Source organism: Larus michahellis, chromosome Z, assembly GCF_964199755.1.
Source record: "Larus michahellis chromosome Z, bLarMic1.1, whole genome shotgun sequence".
NCBI classification, from domain to species: Eukaryota; Metazoa; Chordata; class Aves; order Charadriiformes; family Laridae; genus Larus; species Larus michahellis.
In genome coordinates this window covers 55,762,619-55,783,036 of record NC_133930.1, presented here as the reverse complement: position 1 = coordinate 55,783,036, position 20,418 = coordinate 55,762,619, and the positions used below count along the sequence as shown (strand labels likewise).

Sequence of the window (20,418 nt, the reverse complement as noted above, 5' to 3'; positions counted from 1 at the left end):
AGGAGTCACCTAGAAGTCTCACCTAAAAGTTTTCCTGGAGTGCCTTGTGCTGAGTGTCAAGAGCCTAATTATAGCTGTTAATGGTGTAACATGGGAAAACACGTCTGTGTGTGAGGATTTTGTCTCCCACTGGGGTGCAGGTCTTACCCTATCTGGCCTGTAGTAAAAATGATGTAGAAATCTTACTAGAAAAGGCGGGGTTTTCCAGGAAAGAAGGGGAAAAGATTTCTCTTTATTTGACCAGAAAACACTCTGGTTTCTCTCTCCCAAAGGAGGGAAAATGTAAGAAGTGGCAGCATAAAAAGCTTTCAGTTTTTCCTGGTTTTATGGCTTACCTAAAATGCATGTTTATGCAGCCTTTCCAGAGTGGGAAAGGAGGGGTGTGGCTGGTGAAGCTCAAGCCTGGGAAACCTCAGCTTGTGTCTCAGAAGATCCAGGCTGCAGTGTTGCTTTGCCCACATATTTCTGTGGGACGTGGCACATCTCAGTGACTTCTTCTGTTTCAATTCCCTGTCTAAAAATGCTCTGTATTTAATAGCAGGCCTTTCCTATATTTTTGTCTAGTTCCTCTAAATAACTGAGTTCTTTATATCTTTAGCTGACGCTCAGTGCCTGTCTGTAGGAACCCTGAACAAGTGGTTGCCTGCTTTTGGGAACGAACATAAATTAGAACAAAACAATAAGTAGGTATGAGCTTAATCTTAGTAGCTCTGTTTTCCTGATACCGATATACTTCTGCAGCACTGAAATGCAAGGATTTGGCATAGCTATGCAGCGGCACAGTTTCCATGCCTGATGTGTTAGGGTAGAAGCTCAGTGGTTTACTGTGAGAATGGGATGCAAGTACTTCCCACTACCTCTGAAATATGGGGCCAAAAATTCAGCTCATTGCTGTGAAAATTCATTGCGAGGTTTCTGTCAGTCAGGAGACAAAAAGAACTATAAAAAGAAGCCAAAAATAGCCTTTAAGCACATCCAGTTTAGTCCCATAACTGGCACATATCAATGAGAAAAGCTTGTAATTCTTTGCAGATTATCCTCTGAAGCTGGAGGTACAAACTTCTTGGTCCTGGAATGCACAGGCAACACCAAGTGAGGCAGTGCTTGCAAAACTGTCTTGTCTTACCAGTGGACTGTCCTGGAACCTCTGTTCTGTCCTGTGTTTTGAATATGACGTCTTAATACTTTGTCTTTATTGTTTCCAGTTCCAGCTGCTGATCGAAGTTGCCTGGCCTCTGTTTATCTTCTTCATCCTGATCTCTGTAAGACTTTCATATCCGCCCTACGAGCAGCATGAATGTAAGTACCAAACACAGCAGCTGTGCACCCAGAATGGTTGTTGTTTCATGGTTAGAAGGTAATAACACAGCTGGCAAGACACAGGGGCAGCAGTTGCATACTTCAGTCAGAAATCTTCAGGGAAGTTTTAGTGGCTCTTTTCCTTCCACCTTAGGGACTGCAGTGTGTTCTGACACGTTAATGTTGCCCCAGGACTGTACACTGCTGTTGTTTTTCTTGCTGTTTCTCATTTTTTGCATTTATAATGTATTAGCTGAGAATTTGCTGTAGTACTGTGACAAGTCTGCAAAACCCATGCAGAACCCAAGTTTTATTTCTCATTGTTGATCTGCATGTGACTTAGCATAAAAAGAAAGCAGCGTTCAGATCTGTAAGAAAGCAACCTCATTTTCAGGCAGTAATGTGGGTTAATGTATCACATTAAAGAGCACGAGAGCAATTCCATTCTTTCTAACTGTTAGACTGTCAGCTCTGTTCAGTAGATTCAGTAGTCATACATTGTGGGGGAAAACTATTCTACTTTTCTCTTTGCATCCTCAATGGGCATATTTCTGCTATTCTTTCAAAGAAAGCTTATTCTTGCTCTGCAAATGACAATCTTTAGGTCTCTGCTGGTTGCCATTTGTTTAAGGAAGCATGACTTGTTTATTAGCAACATGCTTCATCTTACTGATCAGTGACAGTTTCGTACTGCAATTAGCTGACTGTGGAAGAGCTCTGTTTATCTTTCCTTTGCCTGATTGCTGCAAGGTAAGGTTTAAAGATCAGTACAACACGATGCTGGAGGTCACTCTGAAGTGTTTCATTCTTAAAATGGTAAAGAACTAGCCCCTACAGCACTTACCCTGTGGTTCTTTGCAGTGGCTGGGGCGTTTTATGCTGCTTGCTAGGCTTTCAAGCTAGCAAGGATCCTTTCAAAGCTGAACTGTTAATGTTTGCAGTTTCCCATTACACTTTGGACACTGATGGTCCTATGTACTGCCTAACAAGGGTAATTGGAGCTTCCCTAAATTAAATCTCATACTCAGCTGCATGATGTTTGAATTGCCTTTTCTGACTGAATGTTCCAGTGGCATTAGGAGAGATACCTGTAATGCGGACATGAAGCTGAAGAGAAGCCATAAGCAGTCTACTCAGCTGGTACAAATAACTAGCAGCCTCAGTGGTAATTTGTGTCAGCTGTGGCAGTGCTTGTATATATAAACTCAAACCTAGCAAGAACTGCCTTTTCATAGAGCTGTTTAGATTGGGCTTCTTAGTCATTAGCCTCCTTGTAAATCCTTTGCTCTGGCACCCTGGTGTCACAAACAGAGTTTTGAGTCTTTCCCCTGCAGCCCTTTTTCTTCCCATTTATATTGACTGATGTTGTTTTGTCTGTCTTATCCCTATGCTGTCATCAGGAATTGTAAAGTGTAGGGCATCTGGTAACTCTTTAATTCACTTTTTATGGTTAACTTCTCACCATATTTCTAAAAGCTTCTGAGAATAGGTAACTAAATTATTTCATCTAAGTCTGGATTGGTTTCATTGAACATTCATGTGCTGATGGATATGGATGTGTTGTATCGGGGAACATTTTTTGCTGAACAGTGAGCAGAGATAGAAAGAAAGGAACCTTGAGTTCATAGTGAACTCTGTGGCAGCCCTGTGGATGCCTTAAGGGAAACAGGATTGTTATCTGTAGTGGCAGTACTGTATGCTGCTGTGAAATCACTTGCAGGTAATGCCCAATGGTAGCAGTATCAGAGCTGCATGCAAGGGCTTTGTAGCCTCCAGATAGCCTCAGTACTTTAATGCTATAGCCTTTTTCAACAAACAGATAACGGTTTCAGTTCTTTTTCCTGTTCGAGGAGAAGAAGAACCCAGGATTGGGCTATTTCTGTGATCAGACTTTCCAGTCAGGATTTCTTTATTTCTAGCAGTTTGGCCTAGTGTGAGGAACCTTCTTCTGAAAACATGGGGCAAAATTTTGCTAGTTACATGGCTTTCATCAGACCAGCCACAGAAGACATCTCGGATGCTATTGAGCAGGATTGATGACTTCTGTCGTGTAGAGCTTGGCTGTTCTTTTTTGTTCTTGTGACCCTTTAAAGTATTCAAAATGCACTTAATTTGGGGGGTGGGGTCTGACAAAATGTGACTTTAATATCTACTGAAAAGCTAGATGTTTGCAGCAATGTAATTGAAAATAGTATGCTGTTACAGTTTTTTGTGCAACTCACCTGACTTAAAACTGGCAGATTCCTGCTTTACTCTTCAAGAAACGGCTGTTACATTCATCACTGTATGTAAAAAGTCACCATGATTTCTTGTGAGCCCTTCCTCTTTTCACATTGGTTTTAATCTTTGAGTTCTTAGCCGTGTAAAAATAAAAGTCATGGGGAGAGAGAACATGATTCTCTGGGAAGGTTTACAAAAGGAATCTGAAAGTCTTAGCGTTCTTCCTCTTGCCACCCACCCCCCAGGCCCCTCCCTCAACCAAGAAGAACAAAAATGCAAAATGAAACAAAAGCCCAAGAGCTCAGGTAAATAGCTTTTCCTTTTTAAACTGAACTGGGAACAAACAGTCCCCTGGGTACTGGAAACAATGAACCTTCGGTTCCTTCACCTTTCTCCTGGACAGAGTCCTTGGCTTTCTCCAGGGAGGACCAATAAGCTCCCCGTCTTCCTTCAGCCACCTACATTAACCAGCCTTGCTGTAATTCAGCAGCTTTGACCTCTCTTCCTCCTGGGCCATTGGCACATCCGTTATGGCTGTGGAGATAGGGAGCCAGCCCGCTGTGTGGTTGCAGGCATGCTGTGAGGATGAGGTGGGCACCAGAGGGGAGATTGCATCTCTTGGTCAAAGCCTTGAGTAGCTGTGAGAGATACTGGGGAAGGGGCATAACCTTCCTCTGCACTCCCCTCCCTTGTGTGGGGGTGAGAGAGTTAGTTTGCAGAAAGTAGCCTGACATCTCATTTAAGGTGCAGGATTATACAAAGGCAGCATTTCTTCCCTGTCGTTGGAGGGTAGGGGGTTCACAAGTGCCAGAGTGGCATACTGGTGAAGATCTGCCATGAGTAGTTTGTCACTACTTTAACTCTTGACCAGAACACAGAAGATAAACAGGACGTAAACTCTGGGCTACAACTTAAGTAGGTCTTTAGTAGCAGGAGTTAGACTTCAGCAAAAAGATCTGAAGTATGTCAGGCAGGTGTCTAAATGTTTTGGGAACTCTAAAGTTTTAAGACTGTCTGGAAATCAAGCCAATAAGGGACAGCAGTGACATGCTTATCTCAGGGAAACCAATGTAGGCACCCACCCCACAATTGCTAACCCTTTGCTTTCCCTTTCCAATCCTGCTTGGTGTTTACAGTGTGTGTGAGGTGACCAGATTTTGAAAACCAAAAGGACTGAATAGAAATATTATGGGTCCTCAGAACCCAGGCCCTGACTGGGGCTGTCTGTGTGGCCTCAAGCCAAATCCTTGCGTTAGTTAAGCATGCCAATCCAGAGAAGCAGTGCTGGTTAGAAAGCATGTGTGTGCATGTGCTCACCACTGCCGGGCTTTCGAGTTGCCTGCTGTTGGGCATTCCTCAGCAAGAAGTACTATATCCCTGTAAGCATGGCCAAAACCGAGGCAAAGACGTGAGTAGCAAAGAGCTTCTCCTCCAGGCTTAACAAGGTGTAGTTTTTCAGTGGAGGAGGCCAGAGCTGTGTGGGGAACTTAACATGAGCTCAGCCTTTCTTAGTGTTGGCTGTTCTGCACTCGTATATGCAATTTGCAAAATCGCAAACCTGCGATTAACATGACCCTTCAAATGCAATGCTGCGTAGTGGTGGATTGTATCTTGCGTTTCTGTCTCCTAACTCCTGTGTTTCTGTTCTAGGTCACTTCCCAAACAAAGCTATGCCTTCGGCAGGAACCTTGCCATGGATACAGGGGATCATCTGCAATGCCAACAACCCTTGTTTCCGCTACCCAACTCCTGGGGAATCCCCTGGTATTGTTGGAAACTTCAATGCTTCCATGTGAGTCGGCCTGCTTTTTCCTCATCTCTGTTCTTGGGGGAACATGTGGAAAAGGGATATTTGGAAGTTGCCAGCCAGTTGTTTAACCCTACACTATCGAGGGTTTTGCTGTTCCTGCTGTTGCTAATGTACTAAGCTCAGAGGGGCTATCAGAGAGCTGGTAGGTGTGTGGTATCCCTGAGTCTGAGCAGACAAACTCTCAGTGAATGAAAAGCTCTGCCTGGGTGAGGACTGAGTCCATTCTCTTATTGGTCGCTCAGAATTTGGCCCATAAAAAGACAAGGCATAAGCTCTTTTTTGAGAGAGGCTCTCTCCGTGGTTAATGAACCTCTGAGATAGACAGTGCAGAGTGAGAGGCAGTTGAAGAGCAGGTCTGGGGGATACTGCTGACATTTTGTCATTTATTACTAGCTGATGTGTTGCAGAAAGCTCAATTTGTCGCCGGCTTCCTTATACCCTGCACTGCTTGCTGCATTCACACTGTCAGGCCAGTTAGGCTTAAGGCAGAGTAAAATGCGTCTGCCACCTGGAGAAGCATTTGAAAAGGAGCAAGGACATACTGAAATTATTGTGCTTCTATGAGGAAGCAGTTTACAGGCAGCAGGAGGCCCTCTCCATCACAGTCTTAAATAAATGCTTTCAAATGCATGGAGGTTCCTAGTGTAACTTTGTTTGACCTTGCATTAGCAGTCACCTTTTATGAGGCTCTTTGGATTGTCCCAGGGTGGCCACTGAAGAAAGGGTTTATTGTACTGGAGGGGGCAGTGGCATAACTGAAAGGGACTGAAGTTTGGAACTGGGATGTAAAACTGTATCTGTGGATGCTGGCTCACAGAGCTGATGACTGCTGGTTGTTTTTGTGTTTTCCTGTCACCAGTGTTTCCCGCCTGTTCTCAGATGCCAAGAGGTTACTTTTGTACAGTCAACAGGACACGAGCATAAAAGATGTCCAGAAGGTCTTGGGAAAACTGCGCAAGTTCGGAAACTCCTCTGGTTCAGGTAACAGCATGGTAGAAAGAGCCACCTACATCTGGTACTTCTGGTCTGGTTAATGCTGCATGTGTATAAATTTCTGAAATTAATGGGAATGTGTGGGTTATAATTTACAGTTCATTAAACCCTGTCCAATCCTGCAGAAGTACCTTAAGCCCCTCCTATGTCAGAGCTTTGTGTGCTCTTCAGCTTATTTGGTGGAAGAGAAAAGGGATGGTCTGTAATGCCAAGAACAGCAGCTGTTTTGGATGTGAAATTTACAATCCTTAGCCCACTGAAGTCCGTTAAAATGCTCACTTTCTCAAAGGAGTCCACATAGTGCGTCTTTTTGGAAAACACTAGTTATTTTGCTATTTTGTCAGTGAAGCAATGGATGCATTATAGCTACAATTGAGCGCTCTACCCCCTGAACTCCGGAGGGAAGTGTGCTGGGAGAACGCAGATGAGGAAAAGCTGACGTTGGCCTCCAGTTTACAAACTCAAAGCTGATTATTATCTGACAATGAAGTCTCTATTTCCCTTCTTGGTTTTTTTTTTTGTTTCCGTATGACTGTTTGGTGCAGGATACTTCATTCTCTGCTATTGTCTGGCAGGGTTTTGAATGGCAGGGTCCGAAAGAAAATTTTTTTGTCTTGGGGGGCTTGCACAGCCCCATTTGCCACGAAAAATGAGAATCCTTCCATTTTTAGCTTGCATGAGAAGGTCTGGTGTGCCTTCCTGTCCCATGCAGATGAATAAGTCATTAGTGTGAGATCACACGGGAAGCTTGTGGCAGAGCTGGGACATGAAACAAGCTCTGCCCAGTCTCAGGAAATGTGGCAGGTCTCTCGTTATTGCCAGGTCTCTCTGACATGGCAGCTTGTCAGAGTTTTTTTGGGTGCTCTTCTCCGAAAGACTGTTTATCTCGACTGCTGTGTTAGTGATGCATATATGCATATTGGAAATGATGGGAAGTAAGGCTTTAGAAAGAAATACGTCAGGGAAATAGAGTAGCGAATACAGCCATCGAGCGTCTTCACCAACAGGCACGTAGAGCTCTTTGAAAGTAGGTGCTATTTTAGTGTTTTGTGAAAGTTGTCCCTGTTGTTACAGTTGTTCTTCCTAGCTCTCTTCATTTGAACGTGGCTCAGGCAGGCTCCAGGAAGAAAAATATCTGACCTGGTGTGGATAATTTCATGTCTGTTGTGGCCTGAGCACACTTCTAAAGCAGAGATGGTGTTTTTTGCATCCTTTCCTGTGTTGCTCAGTACATGGCAAGTCACTTTGCAATAATTGTATTGTTAGTGACAGGTTGGCAGATGTGTGCTGGCTGCATGTACGGACTCGAACTGTGCAAAGGGTTTGCCTTGGATATATAACCCTGCTCTCTCCCATCCAGGGCTGTGTGGAATTGTGATGCGATCAGATCTGCAGGTGATAACTGTGGTTTCTGACTCTTTGAACATTAGTTGATACTTTTACTTGGGTATAAGGGACACCCTTCCTTGCTGGGCTCAATATCCGTACTGCCAGGCTCCTGTCTTTTTACTCTGAGAACTACTAAGTGGCGTCATCATGCTTTTACCTAAACCTGCAGCAATCTTAAGGGGGAGAAGGTGCAGAGCAAACCCTTTGTGCAGAGATGGACATGTTACGAACACAGCCAAAATGAGCTAAGATTACTATTTCCCAAGGAGAGGTTTAACACTGTTTCTCATGGAACTCTTCAAACCCTTGGTTTGACTTGGTGGTCTTGCGGAAACAAGCGTGCTCTGTGAGAATGACGGATGTTAGTGTTACTGGATTTTATACTTTGTGCCTGATGCAGTATCTGTAAGTTAACTCTTCCAAAGAGAGTAGATACTGGTGTTTTGTATTGAAACATGCAGCGAACATCAGGCATGGACATTACAAGAAAACTATCGAACCCATAAGCTGAAGCTCTTACTGCTAGGAAGGTTTGAGAGGGAGAGTGATTCCAAGAAGCATTTCACATAGGGAGTATCATGTAAGTCGAAAGTCAGAAGTCTCATGTTTCTGTACACTATAAAGACTGGTGGACTGACGGCAAAAATAAGCCTCAGACGAGTCGTCAAAGATCATATTTCTATAATAAGATATTTCAAATGTGTAATAAAAAATATCAAGCCTCTGTGTCATTAGAATGACAGACTGCCCATTGTTGGTAAGGCTCATAGGGAACAAAGCCTATTTGTTCTTCTCATGATATGCTCATTTACAAAGCCTCCAACTTGGGGGTCCTGGCTGCCTGATTCATTCTCTGCCAGCGTGCATAAAATGGCAAACTGCAGTCTTACAAGTTCTTGTATATTTATGCTTAGCTGTGCTTAGATTCCTGTGCAAGAAAGGGAACTTCAGCTGCTGTTGACAATGAGTTGTGAGAGATGCTTAAATCCTTTCCTCTCTGGGGCATTTCCTCATGTGACTCTGGGGACCTAAGAAGACTGTAGGAGTGGATGTCAGATGTAAGCACACCTCCAAACCTGAAAGCACTGCCTTTCCCCAGTTAGCAGGAGGGCTAATTACCTGATGAGACAATAATTGAAAACACTTGTAATACCACCTCTGTTCCAGCTCTGGCCTGGACCTGAAGCCATATGAATCAGTGGTGCGGGCAGATGCAGCTTTGCAGCTTGCGTTCCCCTAGTGGGAGGGACTTTGTGCTCCCTACTGTGTGATGTGGGCTCTCTGGGAATCTCTGCGGCTCCCTTATCCCCTCTCACGCTGATGTGATGTCCTGCTTGTGTACACACTTCTGACAGCTGGCTGAGGGCTTTGAAACAAGCTTCAGGAGGTGATCTTCCATTCCTAGCATACAAATTGAGGCTGTGGTAGAGATTTTGTTCTAATGTTAGTCATGCAGAGTGTGCGTGTCTGTATGTGGCTTCAGATGTTTGAATCTGTTTAGAGAGCATTTGCCCCAAAGTCCTTTCACTTCAAGCTTCTTTAAAACAACCCTCACACACTAATGTTCAAGGTGTGACTGTTAGTGTTGTCTGGTCTGGCACTTGACCCAGCCTGGCCAACAGGATTATTTCATACCATGAACATCACATTCAATATAAATTAAAAAGTTTGCTGAGAAATTCTCTCTCTCCCTTGATGGCGGCGGTCCAGAGAACTTCTTGCCCTTGTGCTGGACCCCTGAGCCCTTCCCTTCCTCCTGAAGCCGCAGCACTCGCAGTGTCCCACATCTGCTGTCTGCTGCTGGGAGTGCACGGCTTCCTGCTGACAGAATTGAGTATAATCCTTGTATGTTTTATATTATTACTGTTAATTATTTAGTGTTATCCTATTAAATCTGTTTATATTTCAACCCTTGTGTTTCCATGTTTTACCCAGGTGGAGAGGGATCATTGGGTGGTAGAATAACTGTCTAAATGACAACAAATTGTTACGGGTTTTTCAAACCATAACAGGCATGTGCTGAACCCTGCGGAAGGGACACTTACATCAGATTGCAGGGTGCTTACATAGGTGCCTGAAAGTCAGTGTCTTGGTTAAAGACAAGGTAGGACACTAAGATTTTGTTTGGGCAGTGCTGTTCACTCATGCCAACAGGCTTTGTATCTCGGCTGCTTCTTCATGAGGTGGGAGGTAACCCCTCCTAACAGGGCTGTTTGTCCAGGAGTTTGAGGAGTGGCTCCTGTTCTCTGCTGCTCTGAGCTCCGGAAGAGCTCTCTGGTGGAGAGAGGGGAAGGCGTTATCAGTAGGGAACAGCCCACCCTTGCTTCACGGAGCACCTCTTCTGGCCAGGGTGAGGTACTAACTGGTAGTGTGAGCGCATTCGGCACAGGCAGCTGTCACACTGTATGGGTGCTGCTGTCTATCGCTGCTTGCAGCAAGCCCTGAGCAGTGAAATCTACGTGCAGGCACACACATACCTTAATATAATCAATTTTGCAGGCAGGTGCCAGGTGCCCTCTCCTTCCCAAGTGCTCATTACATCTCTGTCCAGCAATGTCGCCAAGGTCTTCAACACTCATGATAAGGCAGAGTGCAAATCAGAACAGAGAGTCAAAGACCTTGGTGACAGCACCTCCAAGAGCATGACATGACTGCCATGATTGCCACCTGCAGTAGGCTTAGCTCCCTGCTTGCAGACACTGGATTTGCAACTGACCTCAATGCCATTTTAGCAGAGGATAAAGCATTTGCAAGAAATAAGCTTTCTGCCTGTTTTGAGAAGTGGAGCTGCTGTTGGCTCTGAGGCACTCCCAAATGCTTTGTTTTGTAGTGCCATGGGGCAATAAATCAGCAGGTAAAATCAAAGCCACCTTCTTTGATTGTTGCTAATAGCTGCACATATGAGCCATTCGAGTTGGTATTTACTTCATTGCTCTTAGTTTTCAGCGATCCCAAAGGGCATGTTTCTATTTTTCTTGAAACCATCCCAACTAAACAAAAATGGAGCAATGAAATAGACAGAGGGAAACAAACATCGCCTAAGAAATTGCATCAGATCTCAGGCTGTTATTCCACGTGTGCCTTGCTTTTCCCAGTTGTTTGTTGGATTAGTATTGCTCGTGGTGTAGGAGAAACATCAGCTGGGTGGCATCCTCTGCTGATGGCACCCTGCTGCACAGCCAGATGTTGGGACTCAAGGAGTTTGCAGCACGTGTGGTCAGTGCTAATAGTGCTACTTTTATTTGACAGGTAAAGGATGATGGAGGGCTTGGGCTGAAAAGCAGCCTTGGGAGAGGCTTTCTGGTGGCGTGTGTCCTGCTGCGTGATTAATAAGGGTGCTCGGGAAAACAGGATGTTGTACATTATCTGCTAGACGATGTTGAGGTGATAACTAACTCCCTCCTCAGTGTCTTCTCCCTAACAAAAATGACCCCACGCCCTCAAGCTAAATATTCAAATGGATTCTTACACCTGCCTACCTCTCCCTAATTAAGCTGGTTTCCTCCCTGGCCTCCCTTGGCAAGGAACCTAGCAGAAACCAGCCAGGCTAGAATGAGGACTAACAAACCATATGTCCAGGTGGCCTTGACCCCCGGAAACAGCTGCAGACACCAGCTGCAGCAGGGTGGCATTCCTGCCATTGCACGTAAATATACAACTGGGTTTCCTGATACCGTGCGCCATAGTGGCGTTGGCGTGCAGGTCCTTGCCTTCCCTTCAGGCCAGGGAAAATGTTGCCAAAAACGCTGCCCTGTGGTATCAGTAGAGAGATCTTGACTTGTGTGGGCAAGTAGAAAGGCTGCTTTACCTTTGTTTTCAGTACAAGTTACTTTGTGTTAGCCCTCAGCAGAAGTCTCCAGCAGGTTCCTGGGCTGCTGCTGCCTCTGAGCCCAAGTCATCCAGCCAGGAAGGAGGCCTGGGACTGTGTGGGAATCGGTGTGATTTCTGCTTTGGTCAGATGTGATCTATGGATAGAGCAAGTGGAACAAGCTGCCAATACTGGGTACTTGGATTACACAGAGGGTTTTGTAGTGTGCCATGTTGATTGGGCAGTTTGGAGATTCAGGTACACAGAGCAGTTTTACCACGTTTACCTAATGTATTTTTTTTTTTCTTCAAATCACTGGGTTGCTGAGCAGGCACAAATTGAGTGTCATTAAATATTTTTTTTTTTCTAAGTGAACATAAGTTGTGCAGGCAACTGCAGATCTTCTGGAAAAACTATTCCAAAACATTGCGGGAAGGGCACTTTAAGTCCTTTAATACAGGTAGTGGACAAAGTCTCTGTGTGAATCCAATGGACCTGTTATTTTTTCCATCCTAAATTGAAACTGGGAGGCTGAGAGTCAAGAGATACGCAAAGGTAAAGAAGACTTCTTATAGCAGCATGGGTCCCAACTTGTGTGTTGGTCAGTTAGCTATGCAGCTTTTATTAGTGAGGTGGCATGGTATTTGCTGAATTACACATTTGCACAGTTACCACTTTCAATAGAGTCTACTTCTGCTTTCCTTAATATTTTGAAGCCAAAGATGAGATTAAAGTAATAAAACAATGTTGATAGAGCTTTAGACACAAAGGTCTGCTGCAGCACTGAATCTGTTACCAGGAGAATCATACTTGTTTCCCATGGGGCTGTCTGTGAACTTTCAGAGGTTTCTTTGTCTTATTACATGGCTTTGCTTAGAGGCTGAGGCGGGTAAACAGATACAGCATAATGTGCATCGCTGTTTTCTGATTCTGCAGAACTGGGCTTTGGTGCCTAGTTTTGGTCTGAACTTCCCTTCTGCTGAGATGCTGTTGAAGTGAGAGGCTTAGAATTACGCCAGCTCGGATTCTAGGTGGGTGTGTATGGATGTGGGAGGGGAAGACTGAAACCTCTTTGGAAAAGCATCTCAGAGAACCCTGTTGCGGAAGACTGCGTGAAACCAGTTAAAAACACATGAGGAGAATCACAAGCGTGTCAGCATTGGTCTGCACTAGTGAAGAGCTGCACAGGAAATTTGGTTAAGACCAGCTAACCTGACGGTTCTGGATAATGGTTTGACTGCATGCAGGGAAGCCAACAGTGCCCATATCTACCATTAGCAACACAGCTATTCCAGCAGATACCAAATCACTGCACCTTAAAGGCACTGTCTTTATCTTGCTGTTAACTTGTCTAGGTAAAGACACAATGGTAAAGAAAACAAGAATTGCTTACTGTGCTTGTCACAGTGTAAGTAATGCTGGCACGTGCTGCTGAAGCAGGACAGTATTAAAGATTCTGGGTGCTTGCTTTAGTCTCCTAAAACTCTTCAACCTGGTCCGTCAACACTGATTTTTATATTGAACCAGCGAATAAAATAGAAAGTGTTAAGTAAACAATTTCACCTTTCATACTCTAGTCCCTATTTTTGTATGCTTATTATCAGTACAGCTTGCTAATACCAGCACTATGTTGCTGAAAACTTATGCTCGGTGTTAACTTCAATTTGCACTTATTTTCTGTGTTTTCCACTCTGACACAATTTCTGGATTTGTTCTCAGTGACTTCTAATCTCAAAATCCCAATAAATTGCCTGATCTGTTGAAGATTGCATTTGGTTTGTTTAAGCTACAGGCTGAGGTCGGTGGAGAGAGTGGGACAGAGACTTTTCACATTGAGTTTGGTGTTAGTAGTCCCCTAGGAAATTTGTACCACTGTCATCTGGTGAAAAGTTCAGCTTTCTTGGGGGATTTCTGTGGGGCTGAGCTCTCATGAGAGCGGCGATTATGAAATTGCTGCAGTTGGAAAAAGCCCTGTCCACGTCTGTGTCTGACTTGGTACTGAGGCCAGAGTGCCTGGTTTGGATCTGACTTCCTCTCAAGTTAATATTCACCTTTGGAGCCTTCTCTCGTAACAACAGATTTCATCTTCAGTGTGCATTACGAACTCTTAACTACCTAATTTTTACAGCATTCCTGTAAGCTAAATAAATAAACAGCTGCCAAGGAACTGGAGCCCTCACTCAGAATCGCAGTAGGATGTGGCAGTTTTCAATGTAGTCAGGATGCAGTAAAAGGTGATGGCTTTGAAATACTGTTGATGTTGAATCAAAGTTCATTTTTACCCAGGCAAGAGGACAGAGCACTGCTTGACTGAATTTTTTGAAAATCCATGGAAGTTCAGTTTTTGTAGGCAGCCTTTTTCATGGGAAACAGATGCTGTTCTATTTAAATATTTTTGGTCATAAAATAAGTGAGTGTTAATGCCAGGATCTTGGCTAAAATCAAACAACATATTCTACCACCTGTTGCTAAATTTCTTTGCAGCTTCAACAAACTGCAACATTCTTCACTTCCAACCCTATGTTCTGGTGTTTGGGTTTTTTTTTTGGTGCTGCTGTGGTTTTATCAAGTACTGGTTGTGTCTTGTTTGAGATGTGTTTTGAGTTCAGGTTACAGTTTTATGCTTGTATCATACTTTGCATATGTTTGGTTTCCAAAATTCTGGAAAAATCTTTTGAAATTAAATGCAAAAGCTGCAGAATAAAAAAGAAATTATACATATTTTTGTCTTAACTAAGTGTTAATAACAAACTGAGTTTGTTAAAACTGCATATTGCTTATGCCTGCATGGCATGAAATTCTCAGATGATGAAAAATTGGTCTAGCTCTGAAAATTTAGCTGAAGGTAGCTCATCTATTAGCTGAAGATCTTGCCTTCGCTTTTTTTTTATGCTGACCTGGCAGCATGAAAGCTATATGCGGAGGAGGCTCAGGCTGATCTGTGACACACATCCTCTGTAAACAGCTAAAGTTTCCTTCCCCTTCTAATGTTGTTTTAGTTCTAAGGATGGTGCAATAAAAGACCCTTCTAAGGGATTTTAAATAAAGACACTTCCCTGTGGATTTTTTTGTTTGTTTCCCCCTCCCTGAACACTTATGTTCTTCTAAATGTATCTTTTTTAGAGGCAAATACTGCCTGAGTTAGTCTTAGATGCATTTTAGGTTGACGATGGCAGAAGGTTTGCATGACTACAGACAGCCATAATAACTTAATAAGGGTAAATGATAACATCTCAGGAGATCCTTTCCTTGTAGTTCTCCATCTATTTTACAAGTGCAGCTGAAACACAACTGGACCGTATCTGAGACTGACTGCACATACGTATATGCCAGAAGGAGACGCAGACAGCTTATGGCAAAGGTAGCAATATCTCACGCCTGAGTGCTTGTTCTGACTTGTACCAACCAGCTGTTTAGGAAAGCAGCAGCTGGTGTCTGCCCAACAAAATGCTACTTCAGAACCAGGGGGGGGAGTGGGGGGGTGGGGGGGTGGCAAGTGCTTTGCCACTTGAGACAAGATACAGACATGAAAGTGCTTTGTCCCAAAAACTTTCCTCACAGCTGTGGGACAACATGGCCAGCAGCCATCGGATATCCCTGATCACCTATGTTATTACTCTGGTCTGTTCACACACTTGTCCACGACCCAGCAGGAGGGGAAAAGTGTGCTGTAGAGTCACAGAACAGAAATCAAGACAATGGAGCAGCCTTTTAAGACCACAGGTGTCTTCACCTACCTGGTCTCTTTCCTTCCATTTCATGTTGGGGCCTATAAGAAAGCTGTGGAGGGGCTGTTTGCAAGGGCATGTAGCGATAGGAGGAGGGGCAATGGTTTTAAACTAGAGCAGGGTGGGTTTAGGTTAGACATTAGGAAGAAGTTCTTTACAATGAGGGTGGTGAGACACTGGAACAGGTTGCCCAGAGAGATGGTGGTGGCCCCATCCCTGGAGACATTCAAGGCCAGGCTTGATGAGGCTCTGAGCAACCTGATCGAGTTGAAGATGACCCTGCTTACTGCAGGGGGGTTGGACTGGATGACCTTTAAAGGTCCCTTCCAACCCAACACATTCTATGGTTCTATGTTCTCTCTCACTGCTACCTGAAGAAAGTGCAAAGAATTTTACCAGTGCATCCATATAATAATGCAGAAGACTTCTCCAGCAGTACACATTCAATTTTCTTCAGGTTAGCTGCATGCTTTGGGACTCTGGTGTGCAGGACCAGGTTCCTAAAGCAACAAGAGGCACTACCCTTTTCTGTGTCTACTGGTAATGTTCCTGTCCTCTGTGTAAAACACAGTGGACACTGATACTGGTGTTAAGTACTCCAAAGTGTATTTTCATCCAGCAAGTTACAACAATACTGGAGGGAAGGAATGATTAGTATATTGACAGTCCAGAAGAACACCAACCTGAAGCATGAGTTTCTCAGCCTACCAAGGCAGGGTCTGTTTGGAGCATGCTGATGTGAACCAGCAGTATAGTGTCGCACGTACAATACAAGAGATATGATCTCTAGCCAAGAATTCATGTGAATTTGGGCCATCCATATCTACTAAGCATCTGCTTTTCAGTCTTTCCCAAAGATTGAGAAAGTTCTTTAGCTATTTGAAAGTGCTGTTGCTCAACAGTCTGATTTATACTTGTGAAGGGGATGAATGGTTGCAAAGGTTGCCCTAAACTAGGCAGAGAAAACATAATCTCTTGTTTCAGTGCTGAAGCTTGATTATTTTTTTTTCCTTTGCTTTGGACTTGAGCAAAACCAAACTACTATCCATAAGGATAACTTTCCAATGACCAACTAAATTGAAACAGGGAGCAATCATGGGAGGTTGAAATAATTTAGCTGTAGGTATGTTTTCAGCATAAGTAGACAGTGTTTCTGCTTGAACTAATTGGACTACAATGGTTGGCTTATCCTTGATAATCTTTAGTGGGTTTTGCTACATCTTGGATTGATCTGATGCTTTGTTCTGGAGGTGGCTTCTGCTGTTTTGTGCTTGATGGAGGGCATTAGGACTTGGCACTAAATCCAGAAGTGACAGGTCTTTTTGAACATAGGGGAAGCAAGAGTCACTATGATCTGCTTGTTTTGGGGCTTAGAAGCGGTTCTGAAATAGGTGTCTTCTGTGTCCGTTTGAACCAGCAGTCTCACAGATGAATGCCCATGTAGCCAGCTCATGAAAACCCTTCTGCTGTTAGTAATGGTCATTTGATTAAAATGTCCAGTACTGCTTTTTCCTGTGACTTGAATTTCCACTGAGTTTAACGTCACTTGCTCAAGTGCAGGGAATTCTGGATGGGGCCCTCCTTCATCACAGCTTATACTTTCAACTTCTGCTTAGTTCCATTCTTTTTAATAGTATAATGTCATTGCTTGTATGCCCACACCAGTATTTGCCATCAGAACAGTGGTGTGTGGCGGGATGTGACCAAGGCCTTCAGTTTTTAGTCTGTCTATTGATTTTTTTTTTTAAATGTATTTTACTGTGTCTGAGTTGATGTTTTGAAATATCTAAAATCTGTGTTTTATCTAGGGCATGATGTTCCTTGTACGGTCAAAATCCAATCTTAATAGCAAACCCTTACTTTCTGCCCCTTTAGAAGCACTTCTCTTTCTCTGAGATGGATTCGACCTTTAGAGACCTTCTGCATAGCCTGTACTAGACCTAAATGTGTTCTGTATAACACTCCTGAAACTAATTTTGTTGCAATAATAAAGTATTTGGTCAGGTCTGACATCTGTCATCTCTGTGTCTGGCAAACCAGTTCAAAGGCAGAGAAATTTGCAGTTTGTCCTTATTTTGGAAAATCAACAGGAGAATTTTCAGCCAGTTATAAATGCCATGTGATTTGGAGCTCTGCTTGAGATTTCCTCCTTAAAGCAATTCAATGAAGATAGTAAGGATGTTTCCTTTAAGCCTGCTTCATTTTTTTGCTCTGTTGGGAGCCTGAATAATTTATTTTTTTTTAATTTCTTCATTGGCAAGCTATATTTCACAGTTGTCTGTGCTGATAACAGAACTTGGCTTGCAGCAGGAGAAGACGTGAGAATATATCATCTGGGGCCTAGGGGGCTGGTTGGGTGCATCCCTTCATAGACAGAAGCTCTGCAGGCTGTGTTTTCTGGCAGGACTGCTGGTGACTAGCCTGTGGCTTTCGCTTCTGTGCCTTGTGTCTTTGCTTTCTGATGCAGAGTCTTTCCATTGTCATGTGTGTCATACAGGAGGGGAGCCTGATGGCATTTGGGACTTAAAAGTACTACCCAAAGAGAGGTATGAGCCTTGTGTTTGCTGCTGACTTTCTATGCAGGGTGGAGGTGGGATCTCAGGTGGCTTAAGTGGGCTCTGCATCCTTGAAGCCAACACATCCCCAGCGAAGGCTAGCCAAGGACTGGTCTTGTGCATGCACCAGAACACAGTGTCAGCTGTGTTTTCTGACCGAGTGACTGTACTGGCCACTTCTTTTAAAGTTCTTCTAAGCAAAAACGGTGACTTGTAGAGGAATGGAGATGGTCGCAGTGTCTGCAGTCCCAAGATGAGAGGGACTGTCGCACAACACTTCCCTTTTTCCCAGGAGAGATCTTAGCTGCTGGAGATGGATGGTAGGCTGCCTCCTCTTTACTCACATCACCCTTTGGCATGGCAAATATATGAAGATGAGGGGATCTGGTTAAGTAGGTGCTCACTTGCATATGATCTAATGTCTGTAGAGGCAGCACTGTTACATGGCTGATGGACACGGAGCAGGGAGCTGTAGCCTTCCATAAAAACAGATCAAGCCATGGCTGCAGAAGGAACAGCACTTCAGCTGCGAGCAAATTAGGCTTCTATGTTCACACTAGCCGACCCTGCACAACAGGCCTGCTGAGCTGCTTGATTTCTTGTCAGAAAAATCAGGGTATGGCTGTCCAGCTTGTTTAGAGGACGGTTTTAGCTCCTGCCAGTATAAATAGGGATACAGGCAGCTCTGAGAGCTGTTCCCACCACACAAGAGGAAGAGTGCCTTACAGGAAAAGGAAAATTAAAACACAGTAATTGCTTAAAAAAAAAAAAAGGCACTTAAAAAATGTTATTTTATCATGCTTTCCGGATGTGTTGTCCAAAGTTAGGAATATAATAAAGGCAGATGAAAATTTGCTGCCTTGCCAAGCCCAAAACTGGCCTATATGAAAGGTCTGCTTTTCACATTGTAGATCCGGGTCATTGGCTCAGTAGGTTACAATGCTGTAGCAGGCTTCGACATTAAGAGATCTCTGTTTCCTCTGGATGATCAGCAATTCACAAGTCATTCAGTCTTCGGTTCCACCGTTGAACTTGTTTGAAAGCCCATTTTTATTTCATGGGAAATTGCTTCAGACACCTTTTGTCTATAAATCAGTGATGGGTAATGGGTGTGAAAATCAGGCGAGGCGTTCAAGTGCACCAGTCATGTATTCCTGAGGAATACTTCCCAAATGCTTCATTGAAAAATTAATACAAAATTCCAGTGTATAAGGTAATTCTGCATCAGCACTTAGTTTGCCTGCCCTGGTCCTCTCACCATGTGATGGTTTGCTGAAAGCCAAGGCAGGTTTCTAGGCAGGGTCCTGGTAGCGCTGCCAGTAAATGTTTTCAGCTGCCAGAGCTGAAGCTCCAGCTCTTGGTCTCAGCTTCAGTCCCTTCACGTGGCTTGTGTCTTGCAAAAAGTCCTGTTGCTGGGAGTATGACCAATGAACTGGGTCACCCTGGGTGAAGCAGGCCTGTGTGACTGAGGAGCCTCATGACCTTGTCCTCTGGTTGTGCCCCGATGCTGTGGAGTGGTGTGGCACAGGCTTGTCAGACAGCTGTGCGGTCAGGCTGGTGCGGGCGTCTGAGTTACTGCCCTGGTGCGGGAGCTTTTCGGAGGTGCCGCACACCCACCTTCCTTGCTGTAGAAATGCGGTTTTACCTGAGTGGGGAACCGGGAGCTGTGAATCTGAACTCTGTGCAGGGTGAAGAAAATGCCTTATTTGCTCACTTGCCACTCTTCCTTGCTTTGCTCCTTCTGTTAACTGGTGGAGACAGGTATTGTGCCGGGAACCTGCTTGTCTGTCTTGTATCCCTTGGGCCGTTGTGGAAACCTGCTGACTTTAAAGAACAAAGTCATGCCCCATCATGCCCTTCTCATGCCCCATCCCGTCTCACTCTTTCATCTTGCTGTGATGCCTTAATGCCGCTGTTATGAAAATGACTGGGTTGCCCTATGAGCAGTCCCTGTGATGAGAAATGAAGGGTCATAATTTAACATCAGCTTCTCTGTTGCCTTGGTGCTTGGAATACAGGCTTAGACAAAGGCTAATAAATCCTGCAACTGCAATGGATATACAGAAAATAACATAATTGGTTTTTGCCTTGCATGTTCCATCAACATGTTCCATCCACAGAAATCCTGTGAAGATATAGTCATGTTTGTAGATGGGACACACTGCCCTGCTTTCCTCTTAGCTTCTGAATTAATTTACAGCATGATTTCCCTTCTCCCTCTTCCTTCACCCAGTTCCTTGTAGGGACTTACAGCATGTGAAGCTGGGAAGTAAACAGTAGATCCGACTGTCGTGTTGTTTTCACTGAGCTTGTTAGTTTTAAACGGGATGAAAGACTGGTTTATTGTCGATTATGGGCACAAACCCTTTGGGCAGAAACATCACAAATTGAAGTCAGACCTGGTAAGCTTTGTACTCTATGGTGGATTGAGATATGCTGAAATACTCCTTGCGTGCCTTTTATTTTTAGAAGGCAGTGTTCAGGATATGAAAACTGTATCCACAATTTCCGTGGGGTTTTGTTTTTCTACCCTATTGTTTAATTTTAAAAGACACTGCACCATTAAGTTTCTGGAGGGAGGTATGAGACCTCTGTGCCTCCAAGTGAAGCAAGGAA

General features: G+C 44.1%; 1 protein-coding gene across 2 annotated transcripts in view; it reads left to right on the top strand.

The window, feature by feature from the left end:
- The window catches only part of ABCA1 (ATP binding cassette subfamily A member 1), a 100,193-nt gene that overhangs the window by 21,913 nt on the left and 57,862 nt on the right, over nt 1-20,418 (top strand). For both annotated transcript variants that reach the window (XM_074569115.1, XM_074569116.1), the window contains exons 3-5: nt 1,206-1,299; nt 5,170-5,311; nt 6,189-6,310. In XM_074569115.1, the coding sequence (XP_074425216.1) occupies nt 1,206-1,299; nt 5,170-5,311; nt 6,189-6,310 (358 nt within the window). The remainder of the gene's footprint in view (nt 1-1,205; nt 1,300-5,169; nt 5,312-6,188; nt 6,311-20,418) is intronic.